This window comes from Tachyglossus aculeatus, chromosome 11 (assembly GCF_015852505.1).
Source record: "Tachyglossus aculeatus isolate mTacAcu1 chromosome 11, mTacAcu1.pri, whole genome shotgun sequence".
Lineage (NCBI taxonomy): Eukaryota > Metazoa > Chordata > Mammalia > Monotremata > Tachyglossidae > Tachyglossus > Tachyglossus aculeatus.
Genome location: NC_052076.1, coordinates 52,994,861 through 53,014,261, shown reverse-complemented (window position 1 = coordinate 53,014,261; position 19,401 = coordinate 52,994,861). Strand labels below are relative to the sequence as shown.

Here is a 19,401-nt window from a genome sequence, read left to right as displayed (position 1 = left end):
CAGAGGATGATGATGATGATGGCATTTATTAAGCACTTACTATGTACAAAGCACTGTTCTAAGCGCTGCAGAGGTTACAAGGTGATGAGGTTGCCCCATGGGGGGCTCATAGTCTTCATCCCCATTTTACAGGTGAGGGAACTGAGGCCCAGAGAAGTGAAGTGACTTGCCCAAAGTCACACAGCTGGCAAGTGATGGAGCCGGGATTTGAACTCATGACCTCGGACTCCAAAGCCCGGGCTCTTTCCACTGAGCCACAGAGGAGGTAACTGAGGCCTAGAGAAGTGAAGTGGCTTGCCCAGGGTCACACAGCAGACATCTGGCAGAGCAAGAATGAGAACTCAGGTCCTTCTGACTCCAAACCCCGCACTCTGTCCACTAAGCCACACTGATCTCTGCCCTTGAGGCATTTACAACCTAGCAAGGAAGAAAGACATGAAAATTGATTTCAGGCAGGGGGATATGGAGATGGGTCCCTAATTCCAACCAATATACAATTCACTCGCATACTTCCTGAACATGCAAAGTCTAAGGCCCCAGCCTGGCCCACAACTTGGACTAGGAAATGTAGGAGTTTGCTAGAGCCACCTTTATTGTGTGCCCTCAATCCGTGCCCTGTGTGCCCATATTCCGTGTGGTCGCCCTTTCCTCTTACCCATCCCTCGGCCAAACATAGGCAGCTAAATAAGATTGAGTACCTTGCCATCCTCCACTCAGGCCTACTGAAAAAAGCAGGGGCTGGGAGTCATAGAATCTGGGTTCTAATCTCGGCCCTGCAAATTGCCTACTGGGCAAGTCACTTAAATTCTCTGAGCCTCAGTTTCCTCAAGTGTAAGAAGGGGGTTCGATCCTTCTCTCTCCTACTTACACTGTGAGCTCCACATGGGACAGAGACTGTGTCCGACCTGATTAACTTGTATCGACCCCAGCACTTCAAAAGACGCATGACACATAGTAAGCACTTAACAAACACCATTTTATAAAAAGGATGGAGCGGTGGGGGTCACTGGAGCCAGAGGTGCCGGCCAGGAGCGGGATGGGGAAAGACAGGGGCAGACTCAGGACTATGTGACGGCGGCAGCAGCAGCTACTCATTCGTCCATTTCACAGAGACGAAGTTCGCTGCTCCTGGCCCCAGACACGAAGATCAGACCCAAAGCACTTATGGACATATCTGTGATTTTATTTATTTATATTGATGTCTGCTATCTAGCTTAGTGAGATGTTGTGGGCCTGGAATGGCACTGTCTATTGTAGTCTACTTTCCCAAGCACTTAATACAGTACTCTGCACACAATCAGTGCTCAGTAAATACAATTGAATGAATTAACTCTGCTGCGGTGCCGGTTGTGGGCCACTCAGTCAGTCAATCATATTTATTGAGCGCTTACAGTGTGCAGAGCTTTGTACTAAGTGCTTGGGAGAGCAGCGTGGCTCAGTGGAAAAGAGCCCGGTCTTTGGAGTCAGAGGTCATGGGTTCAAATCCCGACTCCACCAATTGTCAGCTGTGTGACTTTGGGCAAGTCACTTCACTTCTCTGGGCCTCAGTTACCTCATCTGTAAAATGGGGATTAAGACTGTGAGCCCCCCATGGGACAACCTGATCACCTTGTAACCTCCCCAGCGCTTAGAACAGTGCTTTGCACATAGTAAGTGCTTAATAAATGCCATTATTATTATTACAATATAACAATATAGCAGACATGTTCCCGGCCCACGAGGAGCTTACAGTCTAGAGAGAGCCAGAGCACCTGCAGTCCTCCATCTCAGAGAGCTGATTTCTTCTCCCTGCCCCAAATGCTTGGACTGGAAGAGCCCAGCTCAGCCTACGGTCTCCACCTCCCCTTCCTCCCACCACTCCTGCCCCACACAAACACACACTCATCATACACACACACACATTCACACACATGCACCGAGGGTGACAGCCGCTACTTTTTTCCCTTAGGGCTCCATCCCCTCTCATTCATTCATTCAATCGTATTTATTGAGCGCTTACTGTGTGCAGAGCACTGTACTAAGCGCTTGGGAAGTACAATTTGGCAACATATAGAGACAGTCCCTACCCAACAGCGGGCTCACAGTCTAGAAGGGGGAGACAGAGAACAAAACAAAACATATTAACAGAATAAAATAAATAGAATAAATACGTACAAGTAAAATAAATGGAGTAATAAATACGTACAAACATAGATACATATATACAGGTGCTGTGGGGAAGGGAAGGAGGTAAGGCAGGGGGGATGGAGAGGGGGAGGAGGGGGAGAGGAAGGAGGGGGCTCAGTCTGGGTTCAGTCTCCCCTAGGCCTGTTGCCCTGACCCTACTCTAGGAGTCTGGGCTAGCAGAGTTTCCTCCTCCTGCCAAGTCAGAATTGAGAGCTCAACCCTAAGGAAGCAGCCCTGGGGAAGCACGCTGCGTAAGCAGCGTGGCTTAGTGGAAAGAGCCCGGGCTTTGGAGTCAGAGGTCATGGGTTCTAGGCTCGGCTCCGCCACTTGTCACCTGTGTGACTTTGGGAAAGTCAAGTAACTTTTCTGGGCCTCAGTTACCTCATCTGTAAAATGGGGGTTAAGACTGTGAGCTCCAAGTGGGACAACCTGATAACCTTGCATCCTAACCCAGTGCTTGGCACACAGAAAGCGCTTAATAAATACTATTATCATTATTATTAATAAGAAGGTCCAGGAAGGGCCTACTTGCACCCCTCAGGACCAGTGTCATGGCAGCATCAAGGGAATAATGACTTCTCCCCACTTGCATTCCCTAGCTCCTGGCATTTGAGCTCTGCATGATATGCACTACCTGCCCCCTCCCTGGCTTCCATGCCCCTTCACCTAAACCTGAATGGAAACCAAATCCACTACTGCACAGAGCACTCAGGGTCCCAGAATAAAAATGATTACTATTGTTATAATTAATAAACCATCACGCTCATTTTGGTTGGTTTGGCACCAATTGGACACGAGGTTTCCCAGTCTACAGGATGAAGCAGGGGTTGTGGGGGGGTGGCCATGAAGGGATGGGGAGAAGGGCCATGAGGGAGTGAGGGAGCAGGCCATAAGAGGGGCTGGGGTGTAGGCATGAGAGGTGGGGGGAAGGCAGGCCATGAGTTGGGGTGGGGAGGCGAGTTCCGCCGGAGGAATCTGGGCACAATCCGCATTTATGTGCCAATGGCTGCAGGCTACTGCCTCTGGGCTGTGGGACTACTCCATTTAACAGGATGGGCACTGTTTAGGAAAATAAGAAGGGGAGGGTTTGGGCGATAGTAACTAGGAAGAGCAGTCAGGATTGTTGAGCATGAGAAATGATGGTTAGTGAGGAATCTGGGATGAACTGGAGGCTTCAGGCTTCTGGGACTGGGAGGAAGGGTGCCGTTTCTGGCCCAGTTGGGAACCTTAGGAGGAGGGGTGGGTTTAGGCCGGTGAGGAATAAGTCCCGTTTCAGATTTGTCGCATTTGAGGCACCAGCAGGGTGTTTAGGTGAAGGAGATGTCCTGGAGGCAAGAGGAGAGCCCAGCTAAGAGTCAGACAAGACGAGAATGTGGTTATGGGGTGCGAAGAATGGGGATTTGGATCCGAGCCTTGGGGGACGCCCACAGTAAGAAGATGAGAGGCAGGAGAGCAGCCAACCAGCAAGATGGAGATGGAGCCGTCAGAAAGGTAGGAGGACAGCCGGGTCAGTTCCCAGAGGGATTGAGGTTTAATGTCAGGACATCAGGAACCAGTGTGGCCTAGCAGAAAGAGTCCGGGCTCCTGGGACTCAAAGGACCTGGGTTCTAATTCTAGCTCCGCCACTTGCCTACTCTGTGACCTTGGGCAAGTCCCTTGACTTCTCTGTCCCTGTTTCCTCAACTGTAAAATGGGTTCTCCCTGTTCTCCCTCCTACTTAAGACTGTGAACCTCATGTGAGACAGGGACCATGTCAGACTTGATTATAGTAAGCACTTAACAAATGCCATTATTATTATTACCCTAGCGCCTAGAACAGTGCTTGACACATCGTAAGAGCTTAACAAGTACCATAATTGTAGTAATTATTATTACTGTGAGACTCCAAGCCTGGGAGCCGGAGGACCTGGGTCCTAATCCTGGCTCCACCACTTGTGACCTTGAGCAAGTCACTTCTCTTTTCTGTGCCTCAGTTTCCTCATCTGTAAAAGGAGGATTCCAGCACTCAGTATAGTGCTTAGTCCCCAGTAAGCACTCAATAAACACCACTGATTAAGGCTTCAATACCCATTCTCCTTCCCACTTTCAAGTCCCATGTGGGACAGGGAATGAACCCAACCTGACCATATTGTGCTTGGCACATAATAAGCACTTTAATAAATACCACAATTATTAATTGTGATTATAATAATAATAATAATGGTGGCTTTTGTAAGTGCTTACAGTGCGAAGCACTGTTCTAAGCGCTGAGGGGGATACAAGGTAATCAGGTCATCCCACATGGGGCTCACAGTTAATCCCCATTTTCCAGATGAAGGAACCTAGGCCCAGAGAAGTTAAGTGACTTGCCCAAAGTCACACAGCTGACAAGTAGCGGGGTCGGGATTAGAACCCACGACCTCTGACTCCCAAACCCGGGCTCTTTCCACTGAGCCACGCTGCTTCTCTATGACAGAAGTATAGAGTTTCAGGCCATGCTGGGGGCATACTGGGGGAAAATGAGATAATTTTTGCCCTATGTTGGATCAGGTCTGGGGCAAAGGCTCTCTGACAGGCTGGAGGGAAGCAGGAGCAGGAACTGAGCACTCTGGTCCAGGTGCGTGAGCGTGGAGGAGGAAGCAAGTGCTCAGAGAGGGGGGAGAAAAGTCTACAAATTTTTCACTAAAAGGAGAAAGTGTGAACCACCAGGCTGTTACCAGTAAAGGGCCTGCAGTGGGGAGCTGATCCATCAGAAGCCAAGAACTCTCGGCAACCTTTGCTCCAGTTTTCAGAAGCTTTGAAAGAGCTGGGGCCTTTTGGGGATGGTGGCCTTGTTCGGGCGGCCCAAGGTCTCGCTCCAGGCTGGGGATGGTGGGAATGGGTAATACTGGCCAAAGTGGCTGACTTTCAACATCTCCCGTGAGAAGGAGGGAATGAGCCGGCAGGTGGTCAAGCTGGGAAGTGGTGGGCCGGTTTCTCATAGACGGGCAACGGCTGAAGGAGGGCCTGCCCCCGTCCTCAAAAACCGATAGTGCCAAGAAATATCAGCTGTGGCTGACAGCTCTCTGGGACAGGCCTGAGGCCACTCCAAGAAGCAGCAGGGCCACACGCGTTTGGACAGGGGCAGTGGCCACTTTTGGTCAACCCCGCCAAGGAACAGCACAGAGGTTGCATTCCCCTTCACCGCTGATTAATGCCAGCTTGTGCCCCTTCAACTGCCCGGGGGTAGGAAGGAAAGCCCAAGATAGAGCTGGCTCTACCTACTGTGTACAGGGGGGATGGGGGCTGGGGCCTGAGAACAGGGGGCTGGGAGTTTGTTGGCTACACTGACACGGCTCATAGGAAACAAAGGCAAGGAATCTTGTCCTATAATAATTATAATAATAACTATGCTATTTGTCCTGACTGCAGAGTTTTGAGTTCTGTTGTCCAGACTATGCTGTTGGCATCTCTCTCTCATAGTCACACAAACAGAAGCATGCATGCTCACCCCCCCCACACACCTATCTGCACAGGCAATCATGTACTTTATAAACCTGTGAGAAGGCCAATCCTAGATCATGCTGCCAGGCTCTCTCTACCAAAGTCACATATAATGATGGCACTTATTAAGCGCTTACTATGTGTAAAGCACTGTTCTAAGCACTGGGGAGGTTACAAGGTGATCAGGTGGTCCCACAGGGGTCTCACAGTCTTCATCCCCATTTTACAGATGAGACCTGACCTCTGACTCCAAAGCCCGGGCTCTTTCCACTGAGCCACTATGCACACATAATACTAATACTAATACTAACGATGGTATTTGTTAAGCACTTTCTACGTGCAAAGCACTGTTCTAAGCGCTGGGGGGATACAAGGTGATCAGGTTGCCCTACAGGGGGCTCACAGTCTTAATCCCCATTTTACAGATGAGGGAACTGAGGCACAGAGAAGTTAAGTGACTTGCCCAAAGTCACACAGCTGACAAGTGGCGGAGTCAGGATTTGAGCCCATGACCTCTGACTCGAAAGCCCAGGCTCTTTCCACTGAGCCACTATGCACACAAACACACACATGACTACCTGCATGGAGAATCATGTACCTAATATACACCTGTAGAAAGACCAATCCTAGACCACGCTGGCCGGCCTCTTCCTCTCACAGTCACACACACACACAACTCTCTGCATGGGCAATCATATACCTTATGTGCCTGTGGAAAGACCAATCCTTCAACTCCGAAGTCGTCACATGCTGGTTGTCTCCCCGGCTCCCATCTCCTCAGCCCCTCAGAAACGCTCCTTGCAAACGGCCCGGAGACAGCCTAAGGAGGCAATCAGAATTACCGTGCCACAGTGGCCCATTAATCACTTTATCACGACGGAGCTGTGTTTACCCACCCGGGTGCTTTCCCATGGATGGGACTTTCTCCTTCCACAGCCCCAATTCTCCATGGTTGCTCGCCATTCTTCCCTATAAAAGGGCCAGGTCCGGCCCACTGATCCAGACAAACTTCTTCCCTGGGTCCAGCATGGCCTTCTTGGCTCTCTGTTCCTTCTTGGCCCTCGCGGTCGCAGCTCAAGGTAAGCAGGGCCATCTTGGCTCTATGCTGGGCGAGCGGAGGGGCTCTGCTCTGGAGTGACGCTCGACTTCTCTCTCTCCCGCAGGCTGCGGGGTTCCGGCCATTAAGCCTGTCATCACTGGCCATGCCAGGATTGTGAACGGCGAAGAAGCTAAGCCTGGGTCGTGGCCGTGGCAGGTCTCTTTGCAGGTAATCAATGGCTGTGCCACCTCCACTCCCGTTTGCTGCTGGGGATGGTCGGGGGGAATGAGGGAAGGCGGCTGCAGGAAGGCCCAGTGGAGATCTGCGGGAGGCAGGGAGGCAGTAAAAGGACACCCGAGCCCTGTCCCCAGCATCCCCATCCCCTCACTGCCCCCCAAACCCTGCAGAGAACTTGCCTGTTGTGTGGACACATCTATCTTTAGAAATCACATAGAAACAGGCTGCTCCCCAAACTCCTTTCTAAGAGAAGGCTCTTCCCCTGGAGCAGGCATGATTCCTCCATGCCCAAAAACCCCTTCCAACCCATTTGGTCATCTCTATTTTCAAATCCCAAGGCGCTTCTTAAACTCCAGTTGTGCACAAGGCGATTCAGAAATGAAGTCAGGGCAAAACTGGGATCCGGAAGGTCCTAGTTACCCACACCCACTGGAATTTCAGTTCGGGTGGCCTCCACTCTAGCGGGTACCTGGACATCACAGGTGGCGGCCGCAGCGGGGGTGGCTTGGGCTCTGGGGGATAACCGGGCTCTCCTGGGGTGCATTGCAGGATGGAACTGGATGGCATTTCTGTGGCGGTTCCCTCATCAACAGCCAGTGGGTGGTGACGGCAGCTCACTGTGAGGTCGCGTAAGTAGGAAGCCACCTGAGCGGTTGAGTGGGGCCTGGTCTGGACTCCGGCAGGAAGTGGGGCCCTGGTGACAGCTAGCATGGCAGGGAGGAGAAACCACGCGATCACCCCAGGAAGGGGCCTGGCCTCTCGTGAAGCTCCGCTCGGCAACGGGGAGTTGTTGGTTCCAAATTAGTTAGCAGCGAGAGGGGAAGAAGAGGGGGATAATGAGTGCAGTGAGGAACAAGGCAGCTTCTGAATCAACTCGGAACCACTCTCACACACATCCTCGTACCTGCCGCTAGACACGTGGGCACCCACACACATAGAGGGAAAGGGACTGCTGGTTTGGGGGAAGGGAGACCTCTCCGGCCTTTCACCTCAGATCGGTCCAGGAGGCCACACTTTGAAACTGTTTCCTCTGTCTCCAGGAGGTCCGATTTCGTGATCCTTGGTGAGCACGACCGAAGCTCAGATAAGGAGGCGATTGTAAAGATGGCTGTGGCGAAGGTGGGTACCTGTAGCCTGCCACCTGGGAAACAGCCCACCTGGTAGGGCCATCCCCCACACCTAGGACAGAGATGGAGCAGATTCATCAATCATCAATGGTATTTACTAAGTGCTTACTGTGTGTAGAGTATTGTACCGGGCACTGAGGGGATCATGCTAGCAATGAGAGGCCCAGGCAGACTACAGAGCACAGCCTGCTTCATTAAAATCGACGGATCAAGCGTGGCTCAGTGGAAAGAGCCCGGGCTGGGGAGCCAGAGGTTGTGGGTTTTAATCCCGGCTCCGCCAGTGGTCAGCTGTGTGACCTTAGGCAAGTCATTTAACTTCTCTGGGCCTCAGTTCCCTCATCTGTAAAATGGGGATGAAGACTGTGAGCCCCACGGGGGACAAACTGATGACCTTGTATCTACCCCAGTGCTTAGAACAATGCTTGGCACATAGTAAGCGCTTAACAAATACCAACATTATTATTATTAAAACCCTGGTTGCCGGTCAGCCATTGGTGTGGAAGAGGAGGGCTGGGCTGGGCCAGGAAGGGGCCAATGAAACCTGGAGAGATGAAGCCAGAAAAGGGGTTCTTGCTATTTCCAGAACTGCCCCGAGCAGAGTAAAGAAAGTCTCTCCCTTGGGTCGGGCCAAGGGCCAGTCTCAGAGAGGCTCCGGGGACTATCCCCTTCTAGACTGTGAGCCCGTTGTCTCTATATGTTGCCAATTTGTACTTCCCAAGTGCTTAGTACAGTGCTCTGCACACAGTAAGCACTCAATAAATATGATTGAATGAATGAATATCTGTCCTGTTACCCCTGACGCCATCAACAGACTAGGGAGATGGGGTGGGGAGGGTGATAATTTAAAGAGATGCTGCTCCTTCCTCCAGTCCCGCTTCTGGGGAGGGCCACGGCGTCGGTGGAAGCTTCCCCGTCATCCACGGATATTTATTTAATCTTTCAGGTCTTCACCCACCCGGACTGGGATGACTATAACATCAAATATGACATCTCCCTGATCAAGTTGGCCTCCCCGCTGACATTCTCCGAAACCGTGTCCCCCGTGTGCCTGGCTGAAGCTGGTGAAGACTACGACAGCGGTGATCTGGTGGTCACCAGCGGCTGGGGCAAGACCCGCTACAATGGTAGGGGCCTGGCCCTGCCGGGCCTCTCGGGGGAAAGACGGGTCCCGGGGATTTTCCTTGCTGCCCCAGCCCCATCTCCCAGCCCCAGTGCAGGGCCTCTAATAATAAGAATAATAATGGCATTTATTAATTGCTTACTATGTGCAAAGCACTGTTCTAAGTGCCGGGGACATTACGAGGAGATCAGGTTGTCCCACGGGGGGCTCACAGTCTTAATCCCCATTTTCCAGATGAGGGAACTGAGGCACAGAGAAGTTAAGTGACTTGCCCAAAGTCACCCAGCTGACAATTGGCAGAGCCGGGATTCAAACCCATGACCCCTGACTCCAAAGCCCGCGCTATTTCCACTGAGCCACGCTATTTATTAAGCGCTTACTACGTTTCAAAGCTTTGGGGTAGATACAAGCTAATCAGGTTGGACACAGTCCCCGTCCCACATGGGGCTCACAGTCAATCCCCATTTTACAGATGAGTTAACAGAGAAGTGAAATGACTTGCCTAAGGTCATACGGCAGACAAGTGGCGGACTGGGATTAGAACCCAACCAGCTGCCTGGCTGATGGTCCCCGGGTCGCATTTCTCCCTCCTCAGCCTTGCAGACACCAAGCCGGCTGCAGCAGACCGCTCTGCCCCTGCTCAGCACCCCGGAGTGCAAGTCATACTGGGGCAGTAATATCTACGAAAGCGTCATGGTCTGTGCTGGGGCGGCTGGTTCCTCCTCTTGCATGGTGAGTAACTGGCGTAACCCCTCTCTCTTCCCGTCCCCAACCCTTCCACTTTCAGCAGCTCCACGTGAGCCGGGCCAGCCTGCCTCCTCGCCGAGAGCGGCACAGAGTAGCAGGGAAAGTTGCCCGGAGGATTCAGCTTGGTAGGGAGTTGGGGGGGTCAGGGGTGGATTCAGGCTTTAGCCCCCTCAACCTTGATTCCAGCATGGCACTGAGCCCCGGGCCAGAAAGTATAGGAAAAAGAATAATAACAATACTAGTGATAATAATAATCATGGTATTTATTAAGCCCCCCCTGCGTGCCAAAGCACTGTGCTAAGCACCAGGGTGGATACAGACAATCAGTTTGGACACAGTCCCTGTCCCACACGGCACAGGGCTCACATTCTAAGAGGTGGGGAGAGCAGGAACCTTGTCCCCATTTTACAAAGTAGGAAACTGAGGCTCGGAGAGGTTAAGCCACCAGCATAAGGTCACACTGCTGCCAGTGACTCGGGCCAATTCTTATGACTCCTTGCCTGGCACGCTGTCCACTGGGCTACACCGCCTCCCGTTTTGATGCCTGTCCACCTCTTCCTCCTAGGGTGACTCTGGCGGCCCGCTGATCCAGAAGCGTGGTGAGGCGTGGCACCTGGTGGGCATCGTGTCCTGGGGGAGTGGCTTCTGCTCCACTTCGACCCCCGCCGTCTACGGCCGCGTGTCCGCATTCCGGGACTGGGTTGACCAGATCGTTGCCAACAACTGAGTCGGGCTCCAGTCTCCCGAGCCGGTCTCTGTCCTCCATCCTCCCGAGCTGGTTTCTGGGCTCCGGCCCCAGAGACCCACCCTCCGGCAGCCGAATCCCTTGGTCACTAGTGGAGCTGCTGTGGTTCTAGCTGACTCAGAAATAAAGCCTAGGCTCCCAGCTGGTTGCGTGCTCTTCCTTGGGCCCTCCTTGTTATTGGGAACACACGAGGCTCCACGTCTTACGTCTGAGGCCCCAATTTAACCTCAGCCAAAGGGGGCAATTTCCCCCTCATATCAACCCCCATGGTGCTGCGAACTCCTCTCGCCAGGCCTGGGGCTGGAGCCTCCTTCCATTCACATCTGAGGTTTGTTCCCACATGTCCAACCGCCGTCTCCCCACCCACCTGCAGCCTAGATATGAGCAAGGGAGATTCCAGAGAGAAATGTGCTTAGCTTTCCCACTGAAGGCAGCCACTGCAAAGCTGGGTGAGAAGCAGCAGCAGCAGGAACTGCAAGACAGGGGAAAGGATATCACCCCCCTGGGCAACTGAGAGCCCACAACGCGACTCCAATACCCAGCTCCCAAGTCGTTCTGGTGAGGATCGGATGTAGCCCCAGCCCCATCCAGCCCACGGAGGCCGAGAAGCCTTGTGCTCCTCTCGTGGTTCTTCTTCCAGGAAGGCCAGTTGTTCCCTCAGGCTGGCCCAAGGGCCTCTGTCCTTCAACAGACACCCCCTCCCCACTCTCCAGGGGTGTCCGACGATCATATCACTAACACACCAGGTTCAGGAATCATCTGAAGTCAGGACTTCCAACCACACATTACAGGCCCCTATGGCCTTGTCCCATTCAAGGGGCAATTCCAACTATGCCTGCTAAGGCCAAACAGCTCCGGTCCAGTTTACCTTCCCTTCCCCCAGCTTTGCCTCTGATCAGCTCCGGGCTGCCCCCCTACAAGCTCCCACCCTTCCTGCTAGCAAACACGCCAGCCACCACCTTGGCCCAAGACCTCTCATTCCGACAATCATACCAGCAATCCCCAGCTCCTGCCAACCATTCCTGTCCCCCAACCAAAAAGAGGAGCTCCAGGGCAGAGTCCTCTGGTCCTCAGCAGAAAGGGGGTCAGGAGATTACAGACTGTGACATGGCACGGACCTGGCCCCATCCGACGGGCAAGTTCCAACTGGACCTTCCGTGGGGACCGGAAGGAAGGTGCCTCTGGTCTGCCTGTTCCCATCAGCTTACAAAGCTACCAAGAGCACATCTCCGCACCTCAGGGGTCATCAGGGATACCTTGGACAAACTGGCAAGCCAAATGAGGATAGAGCACTAGAACGCGGAGGAAACGATGGAGCAAAGGGATGGTCATTTTCACTCGACGACCATGTAGGAATCTGGGAAGTTCCCTCCAAGTGCTTAGTACAGTGCCTGCACACAGTGAGTGCTCAATAAATACCACTGACTGATTCAATGAGAACAAAGTCACCCTCAGAAGAAGCCAGGAAGCGTGTAGCTCGTCCTGGCCTCTGCCTTCCCTCAGCAAAACCAATAAGCAAGATCTTCCTCTCTTCAAATCGGTAACCTACCACTCAGCCCCAATATGGCACCAGGGCATTATCTTAGCGCTGTGGGTAAAAAGTGCCTGGAACAAACACCTGCTGGCCTTCGACTGACTCCCTTCCCCTTGTCCCGCCCCGGGCCCCTCAGGTTAGCACCGCCTGGGTCAAGGATGGGTCAAACCTCACGCTGCTCACCTTGGGCACAAGCAGCATGGAGCCGCCTGGCCCAGACCCGACAGTTGCTCTGGGTTGATGGTAACTTCCTTCCTTCCCAGAGCCTGCAGTTCTCCCTAGGAAAGGGAGGCCAAACAGGGCCCCTCCTCTCCAACTTTCTTGCCTCGTGCGCTTCCTTCAGCTCCATGGTTCCTAAGTTGGCAGTGCCTATCGTGCACAGATATTTGGCATGGTTTGGGTTGTCTATGCCAAGGCCAAAATGCCTTTCCTTCTTGAAGGGTAGCAAAAGTGGTGATCACACTGCAGGAAGGAGAGGCAGATCTTCAAACCCCTTTGCTCCTCCACTTCACGGAAATGAATGGGCAAACATCTGAGGATGAAGGAGACGGCACCCAATGGGGCAGCCCAAGTTTCAAGGCCTTGGTTTCGTTTGGGATTTCTGCTGTTGGTGAAAACGCCCCGGGAGGCAAAGCTTCCTTCCTCTCGACAGCATCCAGCGTCGGACCCACGGGCAATTCCATATGCACGTGCACACAAACACAAACACGCAAACACACTCTGCTCTTTCTCTCCCCTAATTTAAAACAAGTGTTTTAAAGCTCTCCCCACACCCAGAATTCCTCGTATTACCATCGTTCCCCGAGATACCATTCGACTGATTCACTCCTGGGGATCCGAAGGCTTTAAGCACACTCTCCCTCGATGGCTACCACGATGGTCCCAAACTTTCTTCCCTTCTGCTTTTAATGCTCTTGCCCATTCTCTCTACTCTCATACACGATGGGATTTCTTTTTTTTTTTATTTAAACGAAGGCCATTAGTAGATTGATTGGAAAAATGATAACGAAAAATAGTTCTTTAGTGTTTCCTCTCGATGCAGGTCAGCAACACACAAACCACGACTGTGCCCTGCCAACCGATAAAATACACCTCCGCGCTGGTGCCGGAGAGCTCACGTCCCCAGTCCGTTCTTGGCCCAGCGCAATAACTGCACCCTTGTCTGTCGTCACACGGCAGTGGGAGGGAGAATTTCTTCTTCTGTGGGTCGTCCCTCTGAGGAAGTCTGCCTTCAGCCTCCTTGGCTATTTTAAATATGTACAGATTCATTTACAGTCCGTGACCACAGGGTTCCAGCAGCCGGGGTGGGCAGAGCGGGGAGCTTCTCTCTCCTTCCTTTGGATTCAGTCTCTCTCTCTCTCACCAGACACAAGCACTTGTCCGAGTCCGGCGGCGGCCCAAGCCCACGTGGGACGGGGACGGGGGTCGGCGGGGGAGCGCGTCCCCAGTCTCCTCACGCGGCCGCCAGCTGCCCCAGCACCCTCCTGAACTGCTGGGTGCTCAGACCCAGTTCCCTGACCCGGTCCACCATGTCCTGGGCGGCCGTCGGGGAAGGGTACTGGAGGGCAGCCGCCTTGGTCGTCACAACGATCTCCTTGAGCATGTCGCACAGCAGGTTGCTGTAATGGGTGACCTGGCTCCGGACGTCCGGCGCCTTCGCCTGGCGGGACAGGGTGTCACCGATGAACACCAGCTTGTGCGCGCTGAGGATGACGAACTTGCTGTGGGCCACGAAGATCTTGGGGGGCTGGTTGGTGGCCACCGCGGTGAAGAAGGCATCGACGGCGTTGGTCAGGGTGGTCAGGTTGGACTCGCACTGCTCCAGGTAGAAGAGCAGCAGCTGGCGGTCCGAGGAGCCCAGGCCCCCGCCCCGCACCTGGGCGTAGTGCTGCGGGGGGGTCCACTGAGACAAGTCGTGGTCGATGGGGCGCGTCACCTCCTGCTCCAGGCGCTCAAACTGTTTCAGCTGCAGGAGCGAAGGTGGTGGCCACGGCAGGGTCGGGAGGGGGATGAGGTGGAGAAAGAGGAGACAGAGAGGACACGGAGAGTTATTAAAGCTGCCCTCTGCCCAGGCCAGGAGATGGACGGGGACCCTGGTATCAGATGCCTTCAGGTAAGCCTCCCCAGCCAACTCAAGGGGGTCCCTGGGGTGACGGCAGGGAGAGGCCTGGGTGGGACCCTCAGAGATGGAAACACCACCAATAAGCCCCCAGCCTCGTCCCTCTGAAGCACCCATTCACTCTCATCACCCCTCGGGGTCGAGTCGCCCTCCCGACTTGACTCAGAGAGAGGAAACTGGCGATGGGGCAGGCCAATGGCAGAGCCTGGAATTAAGCATCCCAAATCAGACTTTTTTGCCTCCACACTCCCTGGCCCCACCCATTGGAAGGGAAACCACCCACCGTTTCCCAGGAGAGAGGGGAGTCCCCCCGATTCCCTGGGAGCCCGGGGGAAACGAGAGACAAAGCGGCCCAGGGCTTAAGGTGCAGAGCCAGCTGGGAGCCCTGCCCAGACGCGCCAAGGGGATTCCCGGACTCCAAATGGGCCGGGGAGCAGCCCTCTTCTCCCTGGCTTCTCGGCCAAGTCCTGAGCCTGGGAGTATGCTTCCCCTTCCACACAGTCCCCTAGCCCGCTGAAGGAGGGCGGTCAGAGGATTCGCCCTTAAGGGCTTGCAGTGCCATTTTATGGTTCCGGGGAGCAGGGAAACCACCGCCCTCACTACTTCCCCAGGGCTCCTGGGGAAAGAAAACAGCACACCGGTTGTTGGGGTTTAGCTTTGATGTGAGAAAGGTGGGGGTGTAGTGTTTTGCAGCTGGCATATGGCTGAGGTCCAGGGAGACATGAGCCTTCCCGCCGTCACGCCAGCCTTGCTCCAGGACTCCGCTGCTCAATCTCTTTCAACTCGCCACTCTTCCCCGCATCCCACTGGGAAAAAGAAGGTGGGGCACCTGAGGGAAAGGAGACTTTGCCAGGGCCCTCCTAGGTGGAGGGTGGCTCTCCACGGGGGATCACAGGGGGCCATGGGGGGTGGGGCTGAGGGTTACCTGCTGTTGTTCCAGTTGCCCTTTGCCTTGCCTCATGATGTTGCCCTTCTCTAACAGTTCCTTCTGGGTTTTCTCAAACTCTTCCTTCCCCTACAGTGGAGAGACAGAGACAGTGGTCAGTCGGGGGCTGGGGGGGCAGAAGATGGACCACTCGCCAGATCGGGTCTGCTTCCTGGTAGGGCATGGACTTCTAAGGGGATAGTCAATTTAACCCAATTTCAACCGGGAGGCTTATTTTTTAAATTACAATAAAACGGTATAAGAAAAAAAAAAAAACGCAGCTCAGATTGAGTGATGATTTTCTCCCGGCCACAATAGATTTCCATCCATTCTACTTCAGTTGATTTAATTTGGTGCATTCGGTCACAAAGCGCTAATATCCCCGCTCTCCTCGATCAAATCAGTAAACACTTCGGAATGGGATGCCTAAAAGGGCCGGCCATTTTCAAATGTTTTCCTGGGGGGCTTCCCCGAAACCCCGCTGTAAGGAGTCTGGGCTCTCCAGGGGTCCTTGGGTGAAACTGTCAACATTCTTCTCGCTCCCAACAGAGCCCTTTCCCCAGTTGCCATTACGTCCGGGCTGACGCCGGCGCCCGGTTCCCTAAGGCTGAAGGGCCACGGCCCTGCAGGACCAAGCTCTCCGGGATGGAGAGCCACCTCCGAAAATAACGCGAGTGGTATAGGAATCACATATGTTTGTACATATTTATTGTATATATGTTTGTACATATTTATTACTCTATTTATTTTACTTGTACATATCTATTCTATTTATTTTATTTTGTTAGTATGTTTGGTTTTGTTCTCTGTCTTCCCCTTTTAGACTGTGAGCCCAATGTTGGGTAGGGACTGTCTCTATATGTTGCCAATTTGTACTTCCCAAGCGCTTAGTACAGTGCTCTGCACCTAGTAAGCGCTCAATAAATATGATTGATGATGATGATCACACACATAAAAAGCTAAAATTAAATCTGAAAGTCGAACTGGATTTTTACCCAGATTCCAAAAAGAATAAAACCCATAGCGAGTGCCCACCTTGTGGGTTTCAGACCCCCATAACGCACACCCTAAAAGGCGAGTTCTGAGAGGAGGGTGGTTCCTGAAGACACTGTGCCTTACTGGAAAGCACCCAGGACCTGCCTAATTAATAATGGCATTTATTACTTCATGCTTCATACTTCATGCTGCTGCCCGGATTATCTTTGTCCAGAAACGCTCTGGGCATATTTCTCCCCTCCTCAAAAATCTCCAGTGGCTACCAATCAATCTGCGCATCAGGCAGAAACTCCTCACCCTGGGCTTCAAGGCTGTCCATCCATCCCCTCGCCCCCTCCTACCTCCCCTCCCTTCTCTCCTTCTCCAGCCCAGCCCACACCCTCCGCTCCTCTGCTGCTAATCTCCTCACCGTTAGGCCTCGTTCTCGCCCGTCCCGCCATCGACCCCCGGCCCACGTCATCCCCCGGGCCTGGAATGCCCTCCCTCAGCCCACCCGCCAAGCTAGCTCTCTTCCTCCCTTCAAGGCCCTGCTGAGAGCTCACCTCCTCCAGGAGGCCTTCCCAGACTGAGCCCCTTCCTTCCTCTCCCCCTCGTCCCCCTCTCCATCCCCCCATCTTACCTCCTTCCCTTCCCCACAGCACCTGTATACATGTATATATGTTTGTACATATTTTTTACTCTATTTATTTTTTTATTTTATTTGTACATATCTATTCTATTTATTTTATTTTGTTAGTATGTTTGGTTTTGTTCTCTGTTTCCCCCTTTTAGACTGTGAGCCCACTGTTGGGTAGGGACTGTCTCTATATGTTGCCAATTTGTACTTCCCAAGCGCTTAGTACAGTGCTCTGCACATAGTAAGCGCTCAATAAATACGACTGATGATGATGATTAAGCGCTTACTATGTGCAAAGCACTGTTCTTCTTGCTTCACTCATTGTGTCTGCAAGGTGGCGCTACTTGCCCACTCACGGGCCTACCAGCCAGCCCTGGCTCAGCGCCTGGGGTCCATGGCATCGCACTGGCGATGAGCTGAGCAGCTCTACGCGGAGGCAATCACTAACCGGGGCTAGGGCAGAGATCACTGCCCCACCTCCCAGATGGCCAAAGGGTCAGCAAGCAGCTGATCCAGCTGGGGAGGAAGCGGACCGAGCTAGACAGAGCAGTTGTCTAGGGGTGGGATGGGGCGGGGGAATGACACCTCACCACTGCCCTGAGGAAACACCAGGCTTGAGGAAAGGATTCCCACAGAATCAGTAACCAGCGCCCACCGTGCCGGGAACAGAGGGGCCGTTTATCTTGCCACCACATCCTTTCTCTTCCAGTTCTCAACATGAGAACTTTTTTCGACTGTGAGCCCACTGCTGGGTAGGGACTGTCTCTATATGTTGCCAACTTGTACTTCCCAAGCGCTTAGTACAGTGCTCTGCACACAGTAAGCGCTCAATAAATACGATTGATTGAGAAACAGTTCCAAAGAAGAGAGCCACACCCCACCCGGCCCCTAGGACTTCACCGGGCCCGTCGGTTGCCTTCCAGGAAGCTCTTTATGCCAACTACTGAGCCCCAGGCCCCCTGTCCCGGCAAGCAGATGACGGGCTTAAATCCGGTGAGCACTGAAGGAGTAAAGGAAATGGGGGAGCAGGGAGATGAGGAAGAGGAACGGGGCCTGGGCAGCCCAGATCCCTAGCATACCCTGGGAAAGCCTCTATTGAGAATGGGTGGGAGACCCCTCACCAACTCCCGGGGTCAAATTCAGGCCAGCCACAAAGGAGAAGCTGCTGTGGCTCAGGGGAAAGAGTCTGGGCTTTGGAGTCAGAGGGCATGGGTTCAAATCCCAGCTCTGCCAACTGTCGGCTGTGTGACTTTGGGCAAGTCACTTAACTTCTCTGTGCCTCAGTTACCTCACCTGTAAAATGGGGATTAAAATTGTGAGCCCCCTGTGGGACAACCTGATCACCTTGTATCTCCTCCCCCCTCCATTCCCCTTGCCTTACCTCTTTCCCCTCCCTACAGCACCTGTATATATGTTTGTATGTATTTATTACTCTATTTATTTATTTATTTTATTTATACATATTTATTCTATTTATTTTATTAATATGGTTTTGTTCTCTGTCTCTCCCTTCTAGACTGTGAGCCCACTGTTGGGTAGGGACCGTCTCTATATGTTGCCAACTTGTACTTCCCCAGTGCTTAGTACAGTGCTCTGCACACAGTAAGCGCTCAATAAATACAATTGAATGAATGAATGAATGAATGACAACTGGTCACACTCCAGGCTGCCAACACCTATTCGGAGTAACTGGGATCGAGTATCAGAAGACGAACAGAGCAAGAGGGAGGAAATGCCCGCTGCCCATCCGAGTGACCCCGCAGCCCTGCCGCCGCCCCGGCCCATCGCACGAGAGCAGGGCTCTCCCAGGCAGGAGCTGGGGGGGACCGTGGCGGCAGGCAGGCAGGGGTTTGTCACTCACAGAGTGGATGTGAAGTAAGTGGATGCCATCGTGCATTCACCAGGGCTCAGAGCAAGTGAATAACAAACACCTTCACCGACAGCAGCACATGCATCGCCCACTGGACCGTGGGCTCAGCGCTTTGGAAGGAGCAAGGACAGAGCGTCAGGGCTCACCAGACACTTCCTCTCCTCAGCATCTTTGATCCCAGGCTTAACCTGATTTTTGGCCTTCAATGTTGTGTCCTCCGGCTGAGCCCAGCAAGGATTCTGGTCAATGGGATCCCTTTGCTCTCGCCCCCCGGGGCCAATCAGTCTGAGTTCCAGGCCCTTGTTCTGGGGCCAACTGGAGCTTCCTCCCCTTCCTACGACTCCCAACTCCGCTGATCGGGTCCATGCACTGTGAGCCCTGAGAGTTAGGTGATGCCGAGTTTTCTGGGGGGCTCAGAGAGTTCGGTGGTGGCAGGGAAGGAGAGGGCAGGGCAGGGGAACCTGGGATGCAGATAGAGCCGGGAGTCTCCCACTTTCTCTTCCCACCATGCCACTTTCTCAGCAGCACACAGGCAATATAGAAGGAAGGAACTGGCCGGGGGACATCGAGGTCGAAGCTGGGCCAGGGAGAGAGGGGAGGAGAATTGTCTCTGCCCCCGGCAAATCAGAAAGAAGACACTCTGGGACACCCTGTGATGGGGACAAGGCAGGAGCCCTTGGGTCTAAGGACAGCCTGCC

At 53.4% G+C, this 19,401-nt stretch overlaps 2 protein-coding genes across 3 annotated transcripts in view; one reads left to right on the top strand and one right to left on the bottom strand.

The window, feature by feature from the left end:
* The first annotated feature begins 3,558 nt into the window (after positions 1–3,558).
* LOC119934793 (chymotrypsinogen A-like) lies at positions 3,559–10,625 on the top strand. The gene is given in 8 exon segments (XM_038754331.1): positions 3,559–3,657; positions 6,702–6,788; positions 6,791–6,895; positions 7,454–7,533; positions 7,945–8,023; positions 8,975–9,155; positions 9,747–9,883; positions 10,464–10,625. Coding segments are annotated over 8 exon segments (930 nt in total).
* A 2,552-nt stretch (positions 10,626–13,177) lies between these two features.
* Positions 13,178–19,401, bottom strand: part of BCAR1 (BCAR1 scaffold protein, Cas family member) — a 120,062-nt gene continuing 113,838 nt past the window's right edge. For both annotated transcript variants that reach the window (XM_038753621.1, XM_038753620.1), the window contains exons 6-7: positions 15,222–15,311; positions 13,178–14,143 (exon numbers count right to left, since the gene is read on the bottom strand). In XM_038753621.1, coding sequence (XP_038609549.1) covers positions 13,631–14,143; positions 15,222–15,311 — 603 coding nt within the window. In that variant the 3' untranslated portion in view covers positions 13,178–13,630. The remainder of the gene's footprint in view (positions 14,144–15,221; positions 15,312–19,401) is intronic.